The sequence below is a fragment of the Hippopotamus amphibius genome, chromosome 10 (genome assembly GCF_030028045.1).
Source record: "Hippopotamus amphibius kiboko isolate mHipAmp2 chromosome 10, mHipAmp2.hap2, whole genome shotgun sequence".
NCBI lineage: Eukaryota > Metazoa > Chordata > Mammalia > Artiodactyla > Hippopotamidae > Hippopotamus > Hippopotamus amphibius.
Window position 1 is genome coordinate 72300239 of NC_080195.1, and position 25749 is coordinate 72325987.

General features: G+C 35.2%; 1 protein-coding gene across 1 annotated transcript in view; it reads right to left on the reverse strand.

Moving 5' to 3' along the window:
* Window positions 1-19540: 19540 nt before the first annotated feature.
* Window positions 19541-25749, reverse strand: part of ARL6 (ADP ribosylation factor like GTPase 6) — a 36168-nt gene continuing 29959 nt past the window's right edge. The window contains exon 8 of the mRNA XM_057696169.1: window positions 19541-22824. Within this exon, the coding sequence (XP_057552152.1) occupies window positions 22799-22824 (26 nt within the window). The 3' untranslated portion in view covers window positions 19541-22798. The remainder of the gene's footprint in view (window positions 22825-25749) is intronic.

Genomic DNA, 25749 nt, shown 5'->3' on the forward strand with positions numbered 1-25749 from the left:
AAATTAACTTATTCATTTTAAATTCTGCTACTTTCATTCTAGTTTTTCCTACCACTTAAGGACATTCTGTAGGTATAGTCTCTGCAGCTTAAATAAAACACATTCTAGCTTAGAAAGAAAAAGTATCTTTTAATAAAATTTAAGAAGTAGCTAGTGGGGACTTCCCTGGTGGTGCAGTGGTTAAGAATCCGTCTGCCAATGCAGGGGACACGGGTTCGATCCTTGGTCTGGGAAGATCCCACATGCCATGGAGCAACTAAGCCCATGCACCACAACTACTGAGCCTGTGTGCCACAACTACTGAGCCTGTGTGCCACAACTACTGAAGCCCATGCACCTAGAGCCTGTGCTCCACAACAAAAGAAGCCACTGCAATGAGAAGCCCGAGCACTGCAACAATGAGTAGCCCCCACTCGCAGCAACTAGAGAAAGCCTGGGTGTGCAGCTACAAAGACCCGACACAGCCAATAAAAAAAATAATTAATTAAAAAAGAAAAAAAGCAGCTACTGGAAAAATTCTTCCTTAGTAGGTGAGGAAGTTAGAGAAATTTTAAGTTACATATTTACTGAAAAGTTTATTAATCAGTGTACATTTTAGAAAAACAAAACAAAAATAAATAAATGGAAAATTCTGGAACTTCCCTGGTGGCTCAGTGGTTAAGAATCTGCCTGCCAGTGCAGGGGACACAGGTTCAATCCCTGGTCCGGGAAGATTCCACATGCCGTGGAGCAACTAAGCCCATGTGCCACAACTACTAAGCCTGCACTCTAGAGCCCACGAGCCACAACTATTGAGCCCATGTGCCACAACTATTGAAGCCCGTGTGCCTAGAGTCCAGGCTCTGTAGCAAGAGAAGCCACTGTACTGAGAAGCCTGCGCACCACACCTGAAGAGTTGCCCCCACTTGCCTCAACTAGAGAAAGCCTGCACACAGCAACAAAGACACAGCCAATAAATAAATGAATAAATAAATACATTTTAAAAAAAGGAAAATTCTGAAATAAAGATCTAGATACAGTCTAAATCAAGATTATTGATCTAGTAGTCATTCTTCTAGTGTTAGCTGCCTCAAACTTCACTAGGAAAGTTGTTGGGAAGAATACATATTTTAAAAAAAATCTGAAAAACAATATTCCATCTACAAAGTTATTTTTTGGCCTTCTACCTGTTCAATAAACATTCTACCTGTTCCAGGCCCTGTGTTTGGTGACTGAAATACACAGTGTGATCCACCCTCAAGAAATTGTTTCAAAGAAAAGAGAACTAAGTGACAGTTACAAACCACAGGATAGTGTAATAAATTTGAAAAGTGGGAAATATGTACGTGGGAAAAAGGGAGAAGAAAGTGTCTAACTGTGTCACTTGGGCAGGCTGTACTTGGGGTCAGGGATAGACTTCACAAATCAGGCTCTGGAAACATTTTAAAACACCTGTTGAAGCATTTATATTAGAAATGTTACAATTGTCAGAAAGCAGTATCAAAGCCCAATAGGAGTGCATATAACATTGCGCCAACAATAGACATATAATCAATATCTGCTATCTGATTTGGTGAGGAGATATTACAGTCAGTGGGTACTATTGCACTGTGAATCATCAAATATTATGTGTGACATAGGGATATTCAAGGGTTTTGGTATGTTAATATGAAACTTACTTTAAGTGAACTATTTGCTTCATTCTTTAAAATAATTGCAAAATTAAAAAGCAGATGACAATGATAAAGTATGAGAAATACGCAAGTAGAGAAACTGCTGCACTGATCCTAACTTGACTTATATTATCTGAGTTTGTATCTGCCAATTAATGACTGAGACAGGTTAGACCAGTAAATCAGGATGGAGAAGTCTTACTACTAACCAAATATCTGATTTAGGACCAAAATCAAGTGTATACAAGAATCAAACAGTTTGACATTCTTGTATAAATCACCTTTCTCACAGCTATTACCTTTAATTCACTTTAACTTGTCAGGTTGATATTATTTCTACTGCAAAATCCAGGAAGTCACCTGGTCCATGTTTATGATTAGTGGTGAAAGTGCTTTTTTTCCTCTAAAAATTGGCAGCAGTGCTGTATTGTCTGGTATTATATCTACAAATTTCAAGAAATCTGTAACATATAATAAATATATTCACATTTCCGATACTCTTTGCAATTATCAACATATTCAGGCAGTTGATTTTTATGTTATATAATTTCAGACTTTCTTTTTTGAAAACAAATTACTCAAACCTCCTGTATTCTATTCTGGTTCTTCTTATGTAACATGCCACTTTATATTACTATCTTGTATAAAATTTTTATCTAAAGATAATTTTTATTTTGAAATTATATCATACTAATTGAAAAACTACACCCCTAGATACTTTGATGTATAACTTACAAATATGACCATTCTCTTAAAATCCTAAATAACCACAGCACAACCCTCAAAATCAAGAAATTAATGTTACTATATTCTATCATCTTATCCTCTGACCTCATTCACATTTTGCTAATTGTCCCATTTATGTCCATCATAGAAAAGTGATCCAATCCAGAATCACATATTACATTTATTTGTCAAGTATCTTTGGTCTCCTTCACTCTGTAGAAGTGCCTCAGTGTTTCCCTGACTTTCATGACCGTGAGATTTTTTAATGTTACAGGGACAGCCCTCCATTTGGGTATGTGGTGTTTCCATATGCTTAGAGTCAGGCTATGCATTTTTGGCACAAATACCACAAAAGTAATGTTATGCTCTTCTCATGGCTGGTGTACATGATTTCAATTTGTCCCAGTACAGATGATGTCTGCTTGGATCACTTGATGAAATCCATTTTAATTTATTGGCTTTTTAACATACCTCTTAAATTTTAAAAATAGATGTTCTAGGAATTACAACACACATCCTTAATTTACACTGTCTACTAGAATTATTATTCTATCGCTTCATGTAAAATGTAGAAGTTTTGAACCTGTTTTGGTTCTTTATAAGCCACCCCTATCAGTTATATTGCAGTGTCATATGTAATTTATATTACATCTACATACATTATAAAACCCATAAGAATATGCTACTCTTTTTGCTTTAAACATTTGCTTTAAACATAAGGACATTAAAGAAAAAAGTCTTTTACATTTACCCAAATATTTACCATTTCATTGGTTTTCATTGTTTCCTGAAAATTTGTCTCCCTTTAGTATCATTTCCCTTCAGGTTGAAGAACATTTCTTATAGTAGTGCAGATACAGTGGTGAAATTTTTTTTTTAGTTTTCTATCTTAGAATTCCGGGTCAACATTTTTTTCTCTCTCAATACTTTAAAGATACTGTATTACTGTTTTTTGGCACAGATTGTTCCTGATAAGAAATCCACAGTAGTTTGGACCACTGTTATTTTGTATCTAATGTTAATTTCCACCCCCCACCCCAATGTTTCTGACATTTTCTTTGGTTTTCAACAATTTGCTATGATACACTTAGCTTTTTGTTTGTTTTGTATTAACTCTATTTGGCATTTGCTAAGCTTTTTGAATCTATAAATTATATCTTTCATTCAATTTGGGAATTTTCACCAGTTATTTCTTCAAAAATATATTCTGTCCCATTCTCTCTTTCCTCTCCCTGTGGGACTGTATTACATATAATTTTAAAACTTATGCTATTCTCCCACAGGATCCTGAAGCACTGATCTTTTTTTTTCTTTCAATATTTCTTGCTCGCTCTTCTTCAGATGAAACACTTTCTATTGATCTGTATCTTCAAGTGCACTACTTATTTCCTTTGTCATTTTCATTCTGTTACCAGGTCTATGTTTTTTCTTTTTTAATGTTAGATATTGCGTTTTTCAGTTCTAGAATTTATTTTAGTTTCTTTTTATATTTTCTATTTTTTCTGCTGAAATTCCTATCTTTTCATTTATTATAGTAGGTTTTCCTTTGCCTCACTGAGCTATTATAATAAGCTGCTTTAAAGTCCTTATCTGATCATTCCATTTGAGTCTTCATAGTATTGACCTCCATTATCTTTTCTCTTGAGAACGGATCACAGTTTTCCAGTTATTCACATAACAAGTAATTTTGTACTTAGGAATAAACCTTACCAAGGAGGTGAAAGACTTATATGCTGAGAACTATAAAACATTAATTAAAGGAAACTGAAAATGATTCAAAGAAATGGAAAGATATCTTATGCTCTTGGACTGGAAGAATTAATATTGTAAAAATGGCCATACTACCCAAAGCAATCTACAGATTTAATGTGATCCCTATCAAATTACCCATGACATTTTTCACAGAATTAGAACAAATAATCCTAAAATTCATATGGAACCATAAAAGACCCAGAATTGCCAAAGTAATTCTGAAGAAAAAGATCAAAGCAGGAGGCGTAACCATCCCAGACTTCAGACAATACTGCAAAGCTACAGTAATCAAAACAGCCTGGTATTGGCACAAAAACAGACATATGGATCAATAGAACAGAATAGAGAGGCCAGAAACAAACCCACACACCTATGATCAATTAATCTTCAACAAAGGAGGCAAGAATATACAATAGGAAAAAGATAATCTCTTTAGGAAGTGGTGTTGGGAAAGTTGAACAGTCGCATGCAAATTAATGCAGTTAGAACACACACTCTCACCATATACAAAAATAAGCTCAAAATGGCTTAAAGATTTAAACATAAGGCATGACACCATAAAACTCCTAGAAGAGAAGGAAACATTCTCTGACATAAATTGTACCGATGAGTTCTTAGGTCAGTCTCCCAAGGCAATAGAAATAAAAATGAAAATAAACAAATGGGACCCAATCAAATTTATAAGCTTTTGCACAGCAAAGGAAACCATAAATGAAACTAAAAGATAACCTACAGAATGGAAGAAAATATTTACAAATGATGCAACCAACAAGGGATTAATCGCCAAAATTTACAAACAGTGCATGTGGCTCAATATCAAAACAAACAAAAACAAACAAAAAACAAACAAACAAAACAACCCAAATGAAAAATGGGCATAAGACCTAAAAAGGCATGTCTCTAAAAAAGAAATACAAATGGCCAACAGGCACATGAAAAGATGCTCAACATCACTAATTATTAGAGAAATGCAAATCAAAACTACAATGAGGTACCATCTCACACTGGTCAGAACTGCCATCATTAAAAAGTCTATAAATAACAAATGCTGGAGAGGGTGTGGAGAAAAGGGAACCCTCCTACACTGTTGGTGGGAATGTAAGTTGGTGCAGCCACTATGGAGAACAGTATCAAGTTTCCTCAGAAAACTAAAAAGAGAATTACCATATGATCCAATAATCCCACTCCTGGGCATATATCCAGACAAAACTTAATTCAAAAAGATACATGTACCGCTATGTTCATAGCAGCACAATTCACAATAGGCAAAACATGGAAACAACCTAAATGTCTATCGACAGATGAATAAATAAAGAAGTGATACATATATACAGGTACATATATACAATGGAATACTACTTAGCCATAAAAGAACGAAATAATGCCATTTGCAGCAACATGGATACAATTAGAGATTATCATACTAAGTGAAGTAAGTCAGAAAGAGAAAGACAAATTCTATGATATCACTTACATGTAGAATCTAAAATGACACATGAACCTGTCTATGAAACAGAAACAGAATCAGGGACATAGAAATTAGACCGGTGGTTGCCAAGGGGAAGGGAGGTGGGAGAGGGCTGGATTGGGAGTTTGGGATTAGCAGATGCAAACTATTATATATAGAATGGATACACAACAAGGTCCTACTGTATAGCACAGGGAACTATATTCAGTATCCTGGAATAAACCATAAAGGAAAAGAATATGAAAAAGAATGTATATATATGTATAACTCAGTCACTTTGCTGTACAGCAGTAATTAACACAACATTGTAATTCAACTCTATTTCAATAAAAATTATTCTAAAAAATACAAGTAATTTTGGATTGTCAGATATTTTGAATGTTATGTTGTGGAGATTGTGGATTCTATTATATAACTCCAAAAAGTGTTGCCATTTTTGTTTTACAGGGATATTAAATTGGTTAAACTCAAACTTCAAACTTGATTTGCTCATCGAGGACATCAGATCAAATCTCAGTTAATTATTTTAGCCTTAGTGGAAAGCTGCTTTGAATTTGCCCTGTTTGTTCATGGTTTGAGGCTCAGCCAAAGACTTAGGGAAGTTTATGTTTAGAATTTTAGACTCCCATTCTCTGGATCTCTCCTTTACTGAATGTTCCTTCCTTCACTTTGCAGTGGCTTTGGTTGTCCCATGGTCTGTACTCTCTTCTTCAGGCCAGAAAATGCAGCAAGTTTTCTGTCAGTTTTAGCCACCCCATGCTGTGACTGCGGCCTGTCCTCAGGCTAAAAGCCTCAAAAGGTGAAACTCACTCCACACCAGTGACTTCTTCTGAGTTTCAACTCCCCTCCAAAATATGCCTGCTTCTGTTCATTCTCCAGAACTTTTGGGTAGTTGGACTTTTTGTTGTTGGCCAGAATTCATAGTTAACTGTAGGAAGGTTGGCCTATTAGGAACTCATTCCACCATACCAGAAGCAGAATGCAGCCTAAACTTTAAAAAATCACATACTACAGGCCCAGTACCTCATAGTTAGAAGCTGAAGAATATCTTTAGGACTAGAAGTTGTATGAACATATAAAAATAATCACTGAATAACTTAATATTTTATTTAGATTAACTAATCAAATATTAACCTTCACTAATATTCCAAATTTATTTACTATGCCCCCAAAATCTGTGGATGTAGGCAAAAATTATATATAATATTGGCTTACCTATTTATGCATTCAACAAATGTGGGCACAATATATACCATGCAGTGTCCTAGGCACTTGGAATGCAGGGTGGGAATAAATTCCCTCCACTTGTAAAAATTTATGTTCTAGTGTGGAAGACCAACAATGAATACATAAATATATATAATAATATCAGGTCATGATAAAGTGCTTTAAGGAAAATGTAGCAGGAGAAGAGAATACAGGAGAAAGGTGAGTGTGCTGGCTTGAATACGATAGTTAGAGATGAAAACTCTGAGGAAGTGGTTTGAATGAAATGAAGAAGTGAGGATCCAGAAATGAAGCAAGAATCCAGGAAAAGGAATTTTAGGTAGAAGAAAGAACAAAGGCAATGGTCTTGAGATGAGAAAGGGCTTGGCTCATTTGAGGACTAATAAGTTGAAGTGCAGCAAGTTATTGGAAGGAGACTAAAGATGTAGTTGGAACATGGGAGGTAGGGACCCTTGTAAGCCCTGGTGAAGTTTTGGATTTTATTTTAAATTTGATGGTAAGCTACTGGAAGGTTAAGAATAGGAGAGTGATATGTTTTATTTTTTAAAAAGAAAAATGACACTGGTTTCTGTGAAGGGAGAACATTGTTGTTGAGGTAGAAGGGAAGCAAAGGGAGTAAGAAATGAATTTAGAGGTGTAGACAAGAGATTATGGTGGTTATGGACCAGAGAAAGACTAGTGAAGGGGGTGTGAGGTCCGATTCTGGATTTTTTTATTTTTTGAAACAGGACTTGCTGATGCATTGTAAAAGGGACATGAGAGAAGAAATTACATCTCTTCTTCAAATTTTAATCATCAGTTTCATTACTGGCATAATGGATCAAAATTTGCATTCAGTATCATTTTCATTATTTTACTTTGCTAGCAATTAACCCATTTTATTTATCTATTTATTTATTTCAGAACTTTATTATTTATTTATTTATTTACTTATTTATGTATTATTTTTTGGCTGCATTGGGTCTTCTTTGCTGCATGCAGGCTTTCTCTAGTTGCAGCGAGCAGGGGCTACTCTTCGTTGTGGTGTGCAGGCTTCTCATTGTGGTGGCTTCTCTTCTTGCAGAGCATGGGCTCTAGGCATGTGGACTTCAGTAGCTACAGCACACCAGCTCAGTAGTTGTGGCCTCAAGGGCTCTAGAGTGCTGGCTCAGTAGTTCTGGCGCATGGGCTTAGTTGCTCCACAGCATGTGGGATCTTTCCAGAGCAGGGCTCAAACCTGTGTCCCCTGCAATTGTAGGCGGATTCTTAACTCTGCACCACCAGGGAAGTCCAATGAACCCATTTTTAATCCCTGTTATCTTATTTTGATTGCCTAAATGAACTCATGCAAGTTGGTACATATAAAGATAGGATCTTCCTACTATACTTATTGCAAAGCAAATGGATTGATTATAATGGATAAGGTTCTTTTGATTTTGGCATGTTTATACAATTGTGAATTCTATGATTACTCAATTTTCCCACTTTTCTTTACATACCCTACTGTAAGGTATTAGGATAGGGTACAAGATGATGCCATTTGGTCTTTATTTAACAGCAGAAAATAAAGTTTATTATCAGTACTGTTGTAATATAGCCATCCAGGATTTCCAAAATGTGCATATGTGAAACAAAAAGCATGAAATTTTAAACATTTTGGAGACCTCATTAACAATTTAAAACATACTGATATTTTTCAGAGAATGAATGTTCTATGAAACTTTAGGGTATCACTTGTATTAATGTTATAATTTCAAGTAGAAATACAAAGAATATTCTTTTAATTTTGTAAAACATTATCTATCTTCTCAGAGTCCTAAATCTGTCCTGATTCAAACATACATACGTACATACATACATACATGCATGTGTGTTTACATGTGTCTACACATAGCAAGTTGTCAAAAACAGTAAGAGAATAAGAAATAGTTCAATGCTGCTGTTTACTACCTGTCTCCACTTCTTAAGTCTACCTTCCAAATAATTCAGTTTACATGGCTGGTCAAAGTCTTGAAAAATATTCCTCAATCTCCCATGGTTGCATCAAAAATCCGATTTTAGAATATAGGAGTGTTTTCTACTTCTAGTAGTGAGAGTTACCTAATAACTAAATCGGGATCAGAAAACAAGAGAATATGTGAATCAAAGCAAGGTCCATCCAAGGCCTAGAACCACTTTCAAAGCTATGGTATCATGAGGTCCCATCTGTTTATTCTTGATTTTATTTCCATTATTCTAGGAGGTGGGTCAAAAAGGATCTTGCTTTGATGGATGTCATAGAGTGTTCTGTATGTTCTGCTCTAGGAGTTTTATAGTGTCTGGCCTTACATGTAGGTCTTTAATCCATTTTGAGTTTATTTTTGTGTATGGTGTTAGGAAGTGTTCTAATTTCATTCTTTTACATGTAGCTGTCCAATTTTCCCAGCACCACTTATTGAAGAGGCTGTCTTTTTTCCATTGTATATTCTTGCCTCCTTTGTCAAAGATAAGGTGCCCATATGTGCTTGGGTTTACCTCTGAGTTCTCTATTCTGTTCCATTGATCTTCCTTTCTATTTTTGTGTCAGTACCATACTGCCTTGATCACTGCGGCCTTGTAGTATAGTTTGAAGCTTAAAAGCTTTTGAACAGCAAAAGAAACCATAAACAAGACAAGAAGGCAACCCTCAGAATGGGAGAAAATACTTGCCAATGAAGCAACAGACAAAGGATTAATCTCCAATATATACAAGCAGCTCATGCAGCTTAATACCAAAAAAAAAAACAGATAACCCAATCCACAAATGGGCAGAAGACCTAAATAGACATTTCTCCAAAGAAGACATACAGATGGCCAACAAACACATGAAAAGATGCTCAACATCACTAATCATCAGAGAAATGCAAGTCAAAGCCACAATGAGGGATCACCTCACATTGGTCAGAACGGCCATCATCAAAAAATCTAGAAACAATAAATGTTGGAGAGGGTGTGGAGAAAAGGGAATTCTCCTGCACTGTTGGTGGGAATGCAAGTTGGTACAGCCACTATGGAAAACAATTTGGAGGTTCCTTAAAAAACTACAAACAGAACTACCATATGATCCAGTCATCCCACTACTGGGCATATACCCAGAGAAAACCATAATCCAAAAAGAAACATGTACCATAATGTTCACTGCAGCACTATTTACAATAGCCAGGACATGGAAGTAACCTAAATGCCCATCAACAGATGAATGGATAAAGAAGATGTGGCATATATATATACAATGGAATATTACTCAGCCATAAAAAGGAATGAAATGGAGCTATATGTAATGAGGTGGATAGCCCTAGAGTCTGTCATACAGAGTGAAGTAAGCCAGAAAGAGAAAAACAAATACCGTATGCTAACTCATATATACGGAATCTAAAAAAAGAAAAAAAATAGTACTGATGAACTCAATGACAGGACAAGAATAAGGATGCAGATGCAGAGAATGGACTGGAGGTCACAGGGTTGCAGCGGCAGGGGGTGAAGGGGAAGCTGGGCCGAAGTGAGAGAGTAGCATAGACATATAGATACTACCAACTGTAAAATAGATAGCTAGTGGGAAATTTCTGTATAACAAAGGGAGATCAACTCGATGATGGGTGATGCCTTGGAGGGCTGGGACAGGGAGGGTGGGGGGGGAGCCACGGGAGGGAGGGGATATGGGGATATGTGTGTAAATACAGCTGATTCACTATGGTGTACCTCAAAAGCTGGTACAAGTGTGTAAAGCTATTATAGCCCAATAAAGAGCTTAAAAAAAAAAAGCTATGGTAGTTTATTTCTTCCAAAGAACCAGCTTTTGGTTTCACTGATTTTTCTCTATTGTTTTTCAATATCATTGGTTTCTGCTCTACTCTTCATTATATTTTTCCATCTGTTTGCTTTAGGTTTAATTTTCTCCCATTTTTCAATTTTCATAACATAGAAGTAGAGATTATTGACTTGAAATCACTTTTTCTAATTTAATGCTGTCTATTTAAATGGTATATATTTTCCTTCAAGTGCTGTTAGTTGCATCCCAGAAATTTTGATAGGGTGCATTTTCATTGTTGTTTAGTTACAAATATTTTCTAATTTCCATTGAATTATCCTCTTTGAACTATGAATTATTTAGAACTGTGTTGTTTAATTCCTAAGTGTTTAGAGATTTTAAAATGTGTCATTTATTTATAATTTAATTTCTTCATGGTTGGAGAACATACTTTGTATGGTTTCAATTGTCTTAAGTTTATTAAGGTTTGTTGTATGACCTAGGATATGGTCTATCTTGATGACTATTCCATATACACTTGAAAAAAGTACTATTCTGATGCTGTTGAATTGAGTTTTCTATAAATGTCATTCACAATATAGCAGTTTGATGATATTTATAACCTTGCTGATCATCTGTTTACAGGTTTTATCACTTATTAAGAGAGATGTGTTGAAGTACCCAACTATAATCATGGATCTATTTCTTTCAGCTTTGTCAATTTTTCTTCACATACTTTGAAGATGTTTTTAGGTGAATGCACATTTAAAATTGTTTTCTTCTTGGTAATTTGACCCTTTTATCACTATGTAATGCCTATCTATATTCTTGATAATTTCTTTGCTCTGAAATCTACTTGGTCTGATAATATAGCCACTCCAGCTTTCTTTTGATTAGTGTTTGCATAGTAAATCTTTTCTTGCCTTTTTACTTTCCTGTATCATTATATTTAAATTGAATTACTTGCAGTTCATTCACTCATCTCTCTGTGCATTCATTTATTGAGTAACTGCCACATGCTAGATACTTTCATAGGCACTACATACACAGCAGTGAATAAAACAAAAATTGTGCTCTCTTGGAGCTTGCATTTTAGTTGAGGGAGAAGTTATAGACAATAACTTAATAAGCAAATAAATATAGCTTGGTAATGCTTTTATCCATTCAATTTCTTTCTTTTAATTGGTATGCTCAGGCCATTTACATTTAATATTTTTAGATTTAGGTCTACAATTATGTTGTTTGTTCCCTCCATATTTTGTTTCTCTGCTTCCCCTTTTGTGCCTTCTTTTGCATCATGTGAATATATTTCAGTGTTTGATTTTAATTCATTTATGATTTTGGCTTTTTTTTGTATAGTTTTTTGTGGCTTCTTTAGATATTACTATAAACATACTTTTCACAGTCTACTTAGAAAAATATTTTTCTGTCTCAAGTGTAGAAAAGCAACAGCCTTGACCCTTTATTTTCCCTGTTTATTTTTTGTTGCATTATAAATTACATCTACATACACTGAAACATACCACAATGTTTTCAACTGTCAAATGTGTTTTAAAGAACATAAGATGTTCCTTAAGGTTCCTTCTGGTAAGCTTTCCCTTCTGTTTGAAGACCTTCTTTTAGCAATTCTCTTTGAGCAGTCTTGGTGGCAATAAATGCTCTTGCTTTTCTTATTCTGAAAATGTCTTTATTTTGCCTTCATTCTTGAAAGACATTTTTGCTGGATTTATTATTCTGGGTTGAGAGTTCTTTTTCTTTTTTCTTTAAAGCACTTTGAAAATGGTGTGCCACTTCCTTATGGCCTCAATGATTTCTGATGAGAAATCAGTAGTCATTTGAATTGCTGTTTCCCTGTAAATAATGTGTCATTTTCTCTGGCTGCTTTCAAGCTGAGCTTCTGAAATCTGTACACTCTGGCCTTCACCAAATTTGGGAAATTTTCAGCTATTATTACTTCAAATACTTTTTATGCTCCTTACTCTCCCCTCTCCTTCTGGGATACTGGTTACTTGAATGTAGACTTTTTGATATTGTCCCACAGGTCCCGAAGCCTCTGTTTTTGTTATTCAATATTTTTTCCTATTATTCAGATTGAGTGATCTGTATTATTTACCTTCAAGTTCATGGAGTCTTTTCTCTGTCATTTTCATTCTTTAATTGACCTCATCCAGTGAGTTTTATTTCCAGTTTTCATACCTTTCAGTTTAAAAAATTTCATTCGTCATATCTTCCAGTTCTATGCTGAGACTATCTCTCCATTTGTTTCAAGTTCAACCTTACTTTGAGCATTTTTATAATAGCTGTTTTAAAAGTCTTTGTTAGAGAGCTCTAATATATGTGTCATGCTGGTATTGGTATCAGCTTTTTCTTTTCCCATGTGAGTTTTCCCTGGGTTTTGTATATTTAGTAACTTGGGATTGTACCCTGGGCATTTTGAGTATTATGTAATGAAAGTTTAAGTCATATTTAAATTCTATGAAGATTATTGATAATTTTGCTTTAAGCAGGCCTTCAATCTGTTTAGACTCAGGCCAAAAGTTCCCATTAGCCTTGTGGGAGTTGTAATTTCAATGTCATTTCTGTTTCCAAAAACCTTCAGTTTTATTTGTATCTAGGCCATGTGTGAGCCACCCAGTGGCCAATCTTGGATTTGGGTCATAGTTTACTTCTCAACATCTGTGTATGCTGTTCAGACTCAGACCCACACTGAGGGCAAGACTAAGAGTTCATAAGCAACTTCATGGTGTTACTTTGCCAATCTCTTCCCTCTCCCAATCTCCTCCATACTTTCTAGTTCCTGGGGCTCCCTTTTTTTATCTCCCAGCTAGAGAGCTGGGGCTGTATGTACCCTGCTCTGCCATATACTTCCTATGAATTTGCCCCTGTCTGGAGCCAAGCAGTGGGAAGACAGAGAAAACAAAAGCAATGGGATTTACCACATCCTCCTGGGACCACAGCTCCTCTGATTGTAGAAGTTTCCCTTTCCTCAGAAACACTGCCGCTCTTGCTATTGCTGCTGCTGCTGCTGCTGACACCCGCAGATTGTTTGGGAGCTGGTGCACAAGAAAACGTAGAAAAAGAAAATGCAGGATTTCCTTAATTTTCGCGGATCATTAGGAGACTCCCTTCCCACTCTTTGAGCCAAATTTAGAGGTTTTCTTTGGAGCCCTGTCTGCACAGATTCCCAATTCTGGGTTTTAAGCAGACTTAATCCCAAGTAGAGGGGCTACCAAAGGAGAAAAAATGGGCAAACTCACTGCTGGTCTTGTGGTATTTTAAATTCTGGTCTTCTCCAATCTGACTGCTACTCAGAACCCTCAGGTAGCTGGCCCATGCATTCAAATAGCTGGTCTATGCAGGTTTTATGGTTGCATGCAGTGGGGGGGAGAGGAATTTACCCAGAGCCAGAACGTTCAAAGTAGCTTTTGATTAACTGTGTATCACTATGCTCACTTGAGGGTACTTTTACCTGCTTCAAAATCCTAGGGCTTCAGAATGTGGAGAGTGTGGGAGGCTATATGCATTATATGGAGGCAGTAGTATATAGGAAATCTCTATCTTCGGCTCAGTTTTGCTGTGAACTTAAATTTGCTCTAAAAATAAAGTCTATTTTTAAAATGATGATCCTGGCGACAAGATGGCAGAGCAGGACATGAGCTCACATTTTCTTACGAAAACACCAAAATCAACTAACTGCTGAACAAAGATTGACAAAAAACAAAAACAAAAAAACAAAGAAACAAGCAAAAAAATGCTTGAATCTACCCAAAAAAATACCTTACATCCAAAGACAAAGAAGAAGCCACAACAAGATGGTAGGAGGGGCGCAATCATGATAAAATCAAATCCCATACCCACTGGATAAGCGACACACACTGGAAAATAATTATAGCACAGAAGTGCTCCCACAGGAGTGAGATTTCTGAGCCCCACGTCAGGCTCCCTAGCCTGGGGGTCTGGCAACGGGAGGAGGAGCCCCCAGAGAATCTAGCTTTGAAATCCAGAGGGGTTTGATTGCAGGAATTCTTCCACAGGACTGGGGGAAACAGAAACTCCACTCTTGGAGGGCACACACAATGTTGTGTGTGCACCAGGACCCAGGGAAAAAAACTAGACAGCTATTCATAAAGAAAAAAAAAAAAAGAAATTAGAACATTCTTTAACATCATACACAAAAATAAACTCAAAATGCGTGAAAGACCCAAATGGAGGATCAGATACTATGAAACTCTTAGAAGAAAATATAGGTAGAACACTCTGACATAAATCTCAGCAATATCTTTTTCAAGCTATCTCCTAGAGTGACGGAAATAAAAACAAAAATAAACGGGACCTAACTAAACTCAAAAACTTTTGCACAGCAAAGGAAACCATAAACAAAATGAAAAGACAACCTACAGAATGGGAGAAAATATTTGCAAATGATGTGACTGACAAGGGATTAATCTCCAAAACTGACAAACAGCTCATGTGGCTCAATACCAAAAAAACCAACAACCCAATCAAAAAATTGGCAGAAGACCTAAATAGATATCTCTCTGAAGAAGACATACAGATGGTCAAGAGGCACATGAAAAGATGCACAACATCACTAATTATTGTAGAAATGCAAATCAAAACTACAATGAGATATCACCTTACACCAGTCAGAATGGTCATCATCAAAAAGTCCACAAAGAATAAATGCTGGAGAGGGTGTGGAGAAAAGGGAACCGTCCTACACTGTTGGAGGGAATGTAAACTGGTACAACCATTATGGAGAACAGCATGGAGGTTCCTTAAAAAACTAAAAATAGAGTTATGATCCAGCAATCCCTGGGCACACATCCAGAAAAAAAACATGGTTCGAAAGGACACATGCACCTCAATGTTCATTACAGCACTACTTACAATAGCCAGGACATGGAAGCAACCTAAATGTCCATCAACAGAGGAATGGATAAAGAAGATGTAGTACATATATACAATGGAATATTAGCCATAAAAAGAACAAGATAATTCAATTTGCAGTAACATGGATGGAACTAGAGATTATCATATTAAGCGAAGTTGGTCAGACAGAAAAAGACAAATATATATTGTTTATACGTAGAATCTAAAAAAAAATGATACAAATGAACTTATTTACAAAACAGAAACAGACTCACAGACTTAGAGACTGAATTTATGGTTACCCGGGTGAGAGGGTGGGGAGGAAGGGATAGATTGGGAATTTGGGATTGACATGTACACACTGCTATATTTAAAATAGATAACCAACAAGGACCTACGGTATAGCACAGGGGACTCTGCTCAATATTCTGTACTAACCTAAATGGAAAAGAATTTTAAAAAGGATACTTGTATATCTGAATCACTTTGCTGTACACCTGAAACGAACACAACATTGTTAATCAACTCTACTCCAATATAAAATAAAAATTAAAAAAAAATTAAAAATTTAAAAGTGAAGAAAAGAAAAAGTCCTAGGGGAATATTTCTCAAACTTCAGCATGTATTTTACCATAGATGACTCTGATGAAAATTTGAGAACATTGTTGGATATAGCCTGGGCTCCTCAGAAAGCACTGTGAGGCAGAGAGATTTTGTATTACTTTATTAGGAAGTAAAGTTATGGGAAAGGAGAATGAAGCAGGTTAGGAGAGTGGCAATATGAGGAGGTGTCACTGAGCCGGCCACTGCTAAGTATGACTAATTGTTAGAGTCAGAGGAATCATTCCAGAAGCTATGCCTGGTGGGTCTCAAGACTGACCATGATTGATGGGAAAAATAGAAAGAGGGTAAAATTTATTCATTAGTTCTTGTCTCCCACTTGAAATGGTTCCCCTGCTGGATTATGTATATTTTGGAATGGTAGTGGTGGGGGCATGGGAACAAAAATAGGGTGCTCTGCACCTACATACAGCTGGCCAGAGACTACAAGCAGTAGCAGCTGAAACAAGAGATGGTGAGTCTGAGAGAATCTCAAATGGCTCATAAAATGTGTCTGAAATGATACATGTGTCTTAAAAGTTAAGAAATCTCTCAAATTACTGGCTTGGTTTGAGGCATGGAACTACAAAGTACTATGGCAAAAACACCCGTAGGTCCTTTTTTGGGTCAGGCTAGGTTGCGGCTGCTTAGGTATTAATTTCTTTGACACTGAAAGATTCAGAGGTTTCCAGGTGACCTTAAGTGAACCATATAAAAATGCTATCATTCAGCTGCTTTGTGCCTACAAAATGGCAATGCCATATGGTTTAATTAAATAGAATATGTTAAGACTCTCCATAGGGAACCCTAGGAAATGATCTACTTGCTTGGAAAACACTTAAGATAGAAATCAGTAGAGATAAAGATCTTAGATGGTGAGTGGATATTCAAAACAAGAGGGACTAGGATGTGTAAAAAAGGAAGAATGAAATACATCAGCGTCCCCAATAAAGGATTATAGTAAAGACTCACATTCAAAACACAACTGTTGCCCTTAAAAATCAAGGTCATGCACACGTCTCTACAATAAGTACTGAGCCAAATTCTAGAATAATTTTGAGGAAAATGAAGCAATTTTTCTAAATATAACATAGTCTGTGAAGTGATTTACATTATTAGGCAGAGCCATGTCAATTCCTAGTATGTTCACATTCTGGCTTCCAGGCTGTGACCCGAGTTTACTAGCATAAGCAAATGTACTATTAAAAGAGCCATCTACTCAGTGATAAAAACTAACCATGAGTTAAGTGAATAATTTCAAAGTTTCCTTAGAATAAGACACTCTTATGATTACGGTTTTTCATTTTATTATTCATTGACCTTTGGATGTAGATACTATTCCTCAGTTTGCTTCTGGAAGGTAAGATACATAAGACAGATATTTAAATAAATCTAATAAAAATAAGAATGTATTAAGTTAAATACAGAGTACTGTATACTCTTTAAAGGTAAATAAAGTCTTTTTTGTGGCACTAGTAATTCTCTTACATTAAAAGGAAACACAGTTGTAGGCTTCTTAGACAAAGTTGCTGCTTGAATCCTATTCTACTGTAGGGCAAGCCCTGCCTGTTCCTAAAAAAGACTAAGAAACTCTATCAGAAATGGCAAGAACTGATGTATCACATTTAAGAGTATCACAAAAACAAACAAATAGAAAACCCTACAACATGGAAATAATAACGCATCTGTAAGATATATCTATAAACCTGCTCAAGAAAGCCCTGGGGAAAAAGTTAGTGATCACTAAAATGAGTGAAGTGAGAATTTCCTATGACTTTAGGGTGGTGCATTCTGATATACACAAATGCACACACTGAGCATACGGAAATAGAGCTTAATGTGAAACTGGCTTTAACTTCAACATAAATGATTAGCCTTAATTGGAGGAAATGTAAACCTATCTCAGTACATTTTACTATAACATTACAACATTTCATTAAATAATTGGAAGAGTTTATAAAGTTTCCAAAAGTAAAGACACACACACACACACACACACACACACACAGAGATTTCTGGGCCTAGGCCTTTATGGATATATGCTATTCCAACAGTCAAATGGCAAAAATTTAAACACTTGAGGCAAAACCATAAAATATTTGTAATTAAGAAAATATTTTCAGCTATAGTTGTTACTTGTGGTCACAATTTAAAATGCATATCCACAAATGAATTATAAACGTGTCTACATTTTATCACATATCAAGACTATCAACTCTATCATTTACCTCAAAATACTGGTAAAAGTCACTGAGAAATGTAGCAGTCCAAGCTAGATGCTTGGGGATAATGTGTGTGTGATTAAACTCTGAAACATTAATATGTCTGATATTTCAGAATATGCCCCATCTGTTGCCACCCATTTAAAGAAAAGGAAGGAAAAAGACATCAGAGAACCAAGAGATTAATATAAATGGGGGGAAAAAAGGATTTCAATGAGCATTACTTTTCAGCCATTTGTATCTAATTTTTCATCTTTAATATAATTATTTAAGAAAAAAGTAATTTCAAATTGTTCTATTCCATTTTAGAATGATCTTTAGCTTTTCAAGAAGGCTTGTAGAGTTTGGGAACACAAATTATGGAGCCAGATAGTCTAGACTCAAAATCTGGGGTCCTCTCTTTATTTGCAATGGGATTGTAGGCAAGTTACTTAATCTCCTTTGCCTCACTTTCATCATGTACAATAGGGGTCAGCAAAGTTTTTATGTAAAGCCCCAGAAAGTAAATAATTTTACGCTCTGTGGGCCACATACAGTATCTGTTGCTCTTTTTTTTTTTTTTTTTTTTTTTAATAACACTTTAAACACATAAAACCATTATTAGCTCAAGGGCCATACAAAAACAGATTAGTAGTTTGCTGACCCGTGATGTACATAATAGAGATACCAGCATCTACCTCATAGAGTTGTTATGAGGATTCAATGAATTAATATAAAGTGCTTAGAAAGTGGCTGGCACACACAGTAAGAACTATAAAAATGTTTATTATTACTACTATATTTCCAACTAAATTTTATTTTCAAAGTACCTACTATTCCTCTATGACTTCTAACATTACTCAGTGACTTGAAATTTGGAGAAGAATTTAATTTGTCCTTTTTGGTTTATTCTAAATCACTAGAAAAAAGCTTAATACTATATGTTCATGAAGCTGCCAAGCGTGGCATTAAAATTGAATGATCAGAGGGAAGAGTCAGTAATGGTCCTGAGGCAGCTCCTTGCAAACCCCAGAATGAACATCCTTAATGAGAAAGATTCACGATAAAAATGTAATAACTATGTTACTTGAAATATTTAAACACAATAACCATTTCTCAAAGTATTTCATTCCAGTCACAGAAATGAACAAACCTATTTTAACATCCATTTAAGTGAGCATTTAATATTGGTTTTATTTATTTTTTAACTAAGCAGCAAGAGGGAATAATCAGAAACCAGAAAACATGCAATGTCAGTTAAAATGCTACAGTATTTTAATGTACCAGAGTTACATGCAGGATGTATTTGCCTTAAGCTTTCTCTAAAGTAAGTGCATATATTTATGGAAATCACAATACAGTGGGACAAATATTTCAAAGGGAAAAAAATAACAAGTAATCAGAAGACAATTCATAATTTTTAGCAGACAACCTATAAATGAAAAATATAGGAGTTCCCTGGTGGCGCAGTGCTTAAGAATCCACCTGCCAATGCAGGGGACACAGGTTTGATCCCTGGTCCAGGAAGATCCCAGATGCTGTGGAGCAACTAAGCCCATGCACCACAACTACTGAGCCTACGCTTTAAAGCCCTTGAGCCACAACTACTGAGCCTGCATGCCACAACTACTGAAGCCCGTGTGCCTAGTGCCCATGCTTTGCAACAAGAGAAGCCACTGCAATGAGAAGCCTGTGCACTGCAATAAAGAGTAGACCCCACTTGCTGCAACTAGAAAAAGCCTGCATGCAGCAACGAAGACCCAATGCAGCTAATAAACTGATAAATAAACAATTTATAAAAATGAAAAACAAAAACCAGGCTTACCTTCAAAGCCTAAACTTAAAATATATATATATTTTAAATATATATACACATGTGTATATATTTTTTATACATAAACACACACAACTCAGCTCTTCTGTGATTTATTAGGCACAGGCTGAATAGGGCCATATCATAAATATTTAAATGAAAAACATACAATAGGCTAACTTTGGAACATTTTGCATCATATTGAAATGTGGAACTTAATAAATTAAACTTTGTAACACAGTGATGCCTAGACATAAAACAACAACAACAAAATGCTTGCTTGAGCTTTAACGCAATATATTTTAATTGCATAATATGTTAAATACAAATGCAATAACTTCAGTGTATACACACTTACATGGCATGCTGTGACCACTGTAGCCCAACTTGCTTCTACACAATCTTTACGTGAAAATGTACACTATGAATGGACGTTTACAGACTATAAACTAGATCTGGAGATCATGGAAACAAAGGAAACTACTCTCTTCTGCATATTTGCACAGGTGTGAATTACTATAGTTTGTGGAATACTAATTAATCTAGTATCAAAAAATCAACACAGTTTTAAGAATTATTTTTATCATAGTCATATCTACCCAGAGTTTAAATGTTGAAGTGTTAATAGACTTAAGACAAGCAATAAGGAAAAAACAGTAGCCCCTTGTCCCTGACCTCTGCCACCCCCATCCTGGTCTCCCCCCTCCAAGCGAGAGATTTTTCCATCCTTTTAGTTATTCTTATGGCATAATATCTCTATATTTCTACAATCAGTAATAGTCTTAGCTCTTGAAACATCCATTTTAAACAGACTGTTTGGTTTTGAATCCCAGCACCACGATTACTAGCTCTATGACCTTAAACAACTTTTTTAGGCCTCAGTTTTCTTGTCTATAAAACAAATACTAGAATCTACTACATAAGGTTATTGTGAGGAGTATATAATATGAAATCCTATACATGTAATATCTTGTTCAAAATATAGTGATAGCTATTATTACTGTTATTGTTACCTAATGGTAGATGAGGATTTGAATTCTCTTAAAACACCCCTTTCTTCATCTTCCTAAAATAGTTACAGCATATCAGTTTTTTTGTTGAATTACAGTGTTTTCATCTTCATGTCTTTTTTATATATGAGGCAACTCTAGATTAATGAGATTTACTTTGTATCCTCATCAAAACAATTTATGAGAGGCTGGCAAGCTGGCTAAAATGCTGGATTACTGGAGTATTCTGGATAACTTTCAATTTGCCAAATTCCAAATCACTGGGATTTCTGGACTAAGAGAAACTGGATTATAGAACTTTTACTGAAATTTTAAAATTATTCAAATCTCTGTGAAACATACCACCTACTGTATTTTCCATAATACATCTTTTTTTTTTAAGCTCTTTATTGGAATATAATTGCTTTACACTCTTGTACCAGCTTTTGAGGTACACCAAAGTGAATCAGCTGTATTTATACACATATCCCCATAACCCCTCTCTCCTGCGACTCCCTCCCACCCTCCCTGTCCTGGCCCTCTAAGGCATCTTTATTACTCACTTAACTTTTGCCTTTTGTTTTTCATTTTCACAGTTAAGGATATTTAAGATGTAACACACTATATATTACACTTCTTTATATGTAATATTTTTCAGCATTCACACCATTGCTCTATTCACTGTTTTCCAGTGATTAATTAAAAATGAAAGCTTCTATTTAGAGTTTACAATTATAAGTAGTCTCTAAGTTGTGAGAAGTAACACAATTTGCATACAGTAGATGGCAGAGATATGTTTTAAATTCTAAATAATATTTTTGTAGAAGTTTGTGCTCAGGGAAAAATAGTGGTGAGTCACAGTCTATTTTAACAAAGTACCACAGTAAACTGGAGACATTTCACAGGAAGAAAGAAGTCAGAAGAATCATATTAATTCATTTTTATACCTCTTAAAATGTAAAATTTTCATCCAGCCAAAGAAATAAAATTAGATACTATGTATGAAAAGATTCTCAAATTCTCCCTTATTAAATTTTAAGTTCCCTGAGGGTAAGGAATATGTTTCATTTACCTTGCACCACCATTGCCTAGGATAATGCCAAACTAGTATAGGTACAGAGATGTTTCCTATATATTCACTAAATAAATAAATTCAATTTAACTTGGTCTCAGATAATTTACAAATGTTTGACAGTAAAACGCCAAATACCATATTAACACAGCATTATTCTTTTCAGCATACAAAGCACACTAGCTGGTACGTTACATTTTATGTTTTATTGATGGTGACATACAGTAAAACTTTAAATATATTAAATACCTATGGTCCCATATAAATATTTAAAGTTACTTTTCACAAGCACAATCATACTACAAAGTCATATTATAAGCTAAGTTTTTAGAAGACAATTTAAAAAATGCATTAATGATACAAATTATGATGAGATACTGAGATAACTCTGACTTTACACATTGTAATTACAATCAAATGTAGACCTTTACCAAGAAGTTGATAATTCTGGGGAGGGAGCCCTTCATAGGAAAGATTTAGTTTTTATACAATTAATGGCCAGATTAGCATACCTGAAGTCCTATGTTCTTAAAAACCTCATTCAGAGTCCATAAATACAAGCAGAACATTATCAAGTATTCTTAGATGTGAAAACAACTTTCAAAAAATTTAAAGTATTCAGTTTGCCTTCATATATATTCCTTGAATTGAAAATTGTTGAGGTTTCCAAATACTATCTTTTCATGTCTTCACAGCCTGGATCTGATCTGATAACAAAAACCAAATAAAAATTTATCAGTCTCTACAGTGCAAAATCCATTTTCTAAAGTAATCAAAGACAAATTTATAAGAACATGGTAGAAACCTATGCAAACACTTTTTTTTTTTAAAGCACAATTCACACTATAGTTTTTATTTTTGTCATTGTACATGCACCTAGTTAAAGTCAACTAGTTCTACAAAGTTGTATAAAAACAGTAGTCCCCTGCTTCATCTCCTCTTTCTCCTTTCACTGGCAACTACTTTCAACTCCCTTTACGGTGATTACCTGTGTATCTCTAAATAATATGCTTTTATTACTTCTTGAAATATCAGTTCCTTTAGTGTAATACGGGGCTTCAGTTCTCACAGACTTGTACACTGTTCTTCTGCCATCCTCATCATGCAACCAATACTCCCAATTTTGCTAACACAGTAACGCAGTCATCAATAGGATGACTATGTGAATGCTATTCACAGCTGAAACAAGTGATATATGCCGGTTACTTTTCCTTTCTTCTATTACATTTTGTTTTCCATGCAGTTGATAATTGCTCTTCATCCTCAACCCTGCCTCAGTTTTTTGTTTTTATTATTTAATGTACTTAACATTAATTCAATCCCACTGCTCTCACACTGTTTCAACCTTTTATATTATGAAACATAATATATAGTTGCTCAATTTCACTTTCTTGAAGAACTCTCCCTTAGAGTCTTGTGCAAAACTCTTTAATCTGAACCAGTTGTTCTCCATGCTTGCCCAGTTATTTTCACATGAGACCTTCCATTATCATTCTAGGATCTCCACTATCATCCTAGGGATCCTTCCCAACTCTTTTGCGCAGATTTTCCTATTTCGTGGTCCCTTATTTTTTCTTCTTGGTTTATTCCTTTGTTTTTGATAAGTACACCTCAGTGGCTACCTCAGTAAATGGTATAGAAAGTGAACTCCCGAGACTTTACATGGCTGAAGATGCCTTGTATACAGTTACAATACACTGATACTGCCGGAGAATATTACTTTCTCCTTAGATTTTTTGAGGCATTGCTTACAAGTGTTGCTGGTGAGAAGTCCATTGCTACTTTGTTTCCTCATCCTTTAGATAAAACCTCTTATTTTCTTCTCAGGAAACTTGTAGAATCTTCCACTGTCTTCCACTGTTGATTTTAATAATGATGCACCTTAGTGTGGGAATATTTTTATCTACTGCATTGGGTTCTTAAGAGCACTTTGCAACTAAAAACTCATCATGCAGTTCTGGAAAATACTGTTTGATGATTTATTTGATGACTTTCTCCCCTCTATTTTCTTTGTTCTCCCTCTTTCAGAATTAGGATATTGGGCCTCCTAAAATGACACCTTACTTTCTTATCTTTCCTTTCCATTGTCTTTTTTTGCACTTTCTGAGAGATTGTCTCTGTATTATCTTTTTATTGAGTTTTCCATTCCTATTATTATTTTCCAATAACTCATGTTTTTTGTTCTTGGTTCTTATTCAAGTAGTATTCTTGTCATATTCATGAAAATAATACCTTCTCTTATCTCTTTGAGGCTACTCAAATAGTTTTTTCAAATGTTCTCCCTAGAGTCTTTTTCTTCTAACCAGCTTTTTTTGTTTATGTTCCATAATTCCTAATGTTTTGATCTTCAAATGCTTGATGATCTTTTGCTATCTTCTCATATGCATGAGTGAACACTTAAAGCTGACTGGAACTTTGTTACATGTGTGAGGCTTGTCAAAAGTGATCTTTAGTGTATCTAGCTAAGCCATTTCCTCGAGAATTTCTGATGTTAATACTCTAGATCTTTTCGTTAGGCTGGTCTGATTTCTCAAAGTGGGCTTTCTATCTCCTACCTATTGCCAGTGTCTTCTAAGAGAAATAGGAGAAGGTTATAACCTTCAGTATGAAACTTTCAGTTCCTTCTCATTTTCAGTTTAGCATTCCCACACACAGTTGTCCTTGGCGTTTGCCAGTCCGGGGATACTACTTGACTCTGCAAAGAATGAAACTTCAGTCTTCTTTTGGGGCAAGGAGGTACAACTGTGTCTTCTTTCAGTCTCACCTCATCCTTATTTCCAATTTCCATCAATTTCTGAGCCTTTGAGGGGATCTGCAATGTAAATTAGGATGCTTTCCAGCTTTCTCCAGTGCTAGCTTAGAATTCTGCTTTCTCAGGTCTGTTAATTTATTCAACATTCATCAAATATTCAGCTTCCAAAATGTGGTTGCCACAAAATCTGGTTGCCACTTTTGTTGCTCCCATTCTTTTTGGGTTAAATGTCTTTAAACAAAGTCTCTTACTGTTAATGAGATTAATGGGTTAATGTCTTTAAACAAAAGACTCTTTACTGTTAGTGCGATCTGAAGACAGGACGAAACTAAGTGTGTGTTCAATCTTCTTTCACTGGAATACCCATATGCATAGTTTATAAAATTCTTATATTAAAACCTGGAAGCATTATTAACTTTTCACATATAAAGTGATACAATGAATAAGTTTCATTAGTCATTTGGGAGGACTTCTTTTTATAAACATCTCATTTGAAAGTTTCAGAGCTAGAAAACAACTTATACCTCTGCAATGGTTTCTGTATATTCTCTGGTGGCTTTAAAAAATACTTCATAGTCTACTCACGGGTTTTTATCTTTGGGCTGTAATGCATAGGTAATTATTGAGAACCCTTCCAAAAGAGAATGGAATCATGGCACAAAATGTGTCATTTAATATTTTACCCCCAATTTTTCAAACTTAAAGTTAAAATAATAAGATTAAATTGGTCCAAAATGAACCAGAGGCCTTCTTGTTTATCATGCTAGGGGATTTCAGAATTTTGCAAGAAAAATGAAGAGATATAAGTTCTGAACATCTTTGATGGATTTATAGAAAAACTTTTGGCTCATAAGTTAACAGTTATAGGTACTAACTAGTT